At 57.2% G+C, this 2,500-nt stretch overlaps 1 protein-coding gene across 1 annotated transcript in view; it reads left to right on the forward strand.

The window, feature by feature from the left end:
* Window positions 1-2,500, forward strand: part of LOC139240889 (low-density lipoprotein receptor-related protein 1-like) — a gene marked incomplete at its 3' end in the record, with an annotated part of 408,599 nt that overhangs the window by 314,423 nt on the left and 91,676 nt on the right. Inside the window, exon 21 of the mRNA XM_070869393.1 lies at window positions 6-168. Coding sequence (XP_070725494.1) covers window positions 6-168 — 163 coding nt within the window. The remainder of the gene's footprint in view (window positions 1-5; window positions 169-2,500) is intronic.

Genomic DNA, 2,500 nt, shown 5'->3' on the forward strand with positions numbered 1-2,500 from the left:
CAATGCTCACGGACTTGCTGTCGACTGGGTGTCAAGAAACCTCTTCTGGACCAGCTACGATGCCAACAAGAAACAGATCAACGTGGCCAGGCTGGACGGATCGTTCAAGAATGCGGTGATCCAGGGTCTGGACAAGCCTCACTGCCTGGTGTTACATCCACTGAAAGGGTAAGCCTGTGCTGAGAGCTTCCTTTCATCCCCTAAACTGACTCTGGAATTCCTTGATTTACAGCTACAACTTAAAACGTTCCAAGGCGCGTTATCAAAGTGTCTCAGCTGAGGCTCAGGGGCAGCACACTCTCCTCCAAGTCAGCAGGTCGTGGCTTCACAGTCCCACTCTACGGACTTGAGCACATGAGTCCGACACGCTAGTGCAGTGCTGAGGGAGCGCCGCACTGCGCTGTCAGAGGGGCAGTACTGAGGGAGCGCCGCACTACGCTGTCGGAGGGGCAGTACTGAGGGAGCGCCGCACTATGCTGTCGGAGGGGCAGTACTGAGGGAGCGCCGCACTGCGCTGTCGGAGGGGCAGTACTGAGGGAGCGCCGCACTGCGCTGTCGGAGGGGCAGTACTGAGGGAGCGCCGCACTACGCTGTCGGAGGGGCAGTACTGAGGGAGTGCCGCACTGCGCTGTCGGAGGGGCAGTACTGAGGGAACGCCGCACTGCGCTGTCGGAGGGGCAGTACTGAGGGAGCGCCGTACTGCGCTGTCGGAGGGGCAGTACTGAGGGAGAGCCGCACTGTCGGAGGGGCAGTACTGAGGGAGCGCCGCACTGTCGGAGGGGCAGTACTGAGGGAGTGCCGCACTGTCGGAGGGGCGGTACTGAGGGAGTGCCGCACTGTCGGAGGGGCGGTACTGAGGGAACGCCGCACTGCGCTGTCGGAGGAACAGTACTGAGGGAGCGCCGTACTGCGCTGTCGGAGGGGCAGTACTGAGGGAGCGCCGTACTGCGCTGTTGGAGGGGCAGTACTGAGGGAGCGCCGCACTGTCGGAGGGGCAGTACTGAGGGAGCGCCGCACTGCGCTGTCGGAGGGACGGTACTGAGGGAGCGCCGTACTGCGCTGTCGGAGGGGCAGTACTGAGGGAGCGCTGCACTGTCGGAGGGGCAGTACTGAGGGAGTGCCGTACTGCGCTGTCGGAGGGGCAGTACTGAGGGAGCGCCGCACTGTCGGAGGGGCAGTACTGAGGGAGCGCCGTACTGCGCTGTCGGAGGGGTGGTACTGAGGGAGCGCCGCACTGCGCTGTCGGAGGGACGGTACTGAGGGAGCGTCGCACTGCGCTGTCGGAGGGACGGTACTGAGGGAGCGTCGCACTGCGCTGTCGGAGGGACGGTACTGAGGGAGCGCCGTACTGCGCTGTCGGAGGGGTGGTACTGAGGGAGCGCCGTACTGCGCTGTCGGAGGGGCAGTACTGAGGGAGCCCCGTACTGCGCTGTCGGAGGGGCAGTACTGAGGGAGCGCCGCACTGTCGGAGGGGCAGTACTGAGGGACTCTGGAGTGGGACTTGAACCCACAACCTTCTGACTCACAGACGAGGGTGCTGCCCTCTGAGCCACAGCTGTGTCTCAAGGACTGGGATGTGGTTCTATATAACTTTCACTCGTCATTAACTCAGCTGTCTAATTTTTCTTTGTTTTTCAACGTGTTTTGACAGCAGAGAGAGATTTGTGGCTGAAAAATACTTCTTGTTTTAAAAAAAAAATCTTGTGGACAGTTTCGGAAATGTGGGCAGGTGTTGGTGGCTGTTTATCTGGTGAATGAGTAAGAGTTTCTGAATGAGCTGGGTCCAGGTTTAAGCGGCTGACAGGCTGGGAAAGAGAGAGACTTGGAGAGAGGCAGGAGTCGGAGAGAAAAATTAGTTGTGAGGAGGATGCAGAGAGACTTCAAGGGGATATAGACGGGCTGAGTGAGTGGGCAAGAACACGGCAAATGGAATATAATGTCGGGAAATGTGAAGTTATCCACTTTGGTCAGTAAACTCGAAAACAGAGTATTTTGTAAATGGTGAGAGATTGTGAAATGTCGGTGTACAGAGGGACCTGGCTGTCCTTGTACACCAATCACTGAAAGTTAACCTGCAGGTACAGCAAGTGTTTACAGCAAATGGTATGTTGGCCTTTATTACAGGAGGGTTTGAGAAAAGAGTAAAGATGTCTTACTGCAATTATACAGGGCCCTGGTGAGACCACACCTGGAGTATTGTGTACAGTTTTGGTCTCCTTACCTAAGGAAGGATATACTTGCCATTGAGGGAGTGCAACAAAGGTTCACCAGACTGATTCCTGGGATGTGGGGGGATTGTCCTATGAGGAGAGATTGAGTAGACTGGGCCCATACTCTGGAGTTTAGAAGAATGAGAGGGGATCCCATTGAAACAGGCCAGATTCTGAGGGGGATTGACAGAGTAGATGCAGGGAGGGTGTTTCCCCCCCCCGGGCTGGGGAGTCTAGAACCAGGGGTCACAGTCTCAGGATAAGGGGTCGGCCATTTAGGACTGAGATGA

Source organism: Pristiophorus japonicus, chromosome X, assembly GCF_044704955.1.
Source record: "Pristiophorus japonicus isolate sPriJap1 chromosome X, sPriJap1.hap1, whole genome shotgun sequence".
Taxonomy (NCBI): domain Eukaryota; kingdom Metazoa; phylum Chordata; class Chondrichthyes; family Pristiophoridae; genus Pristiophorus; species Pristiophorus japonicus.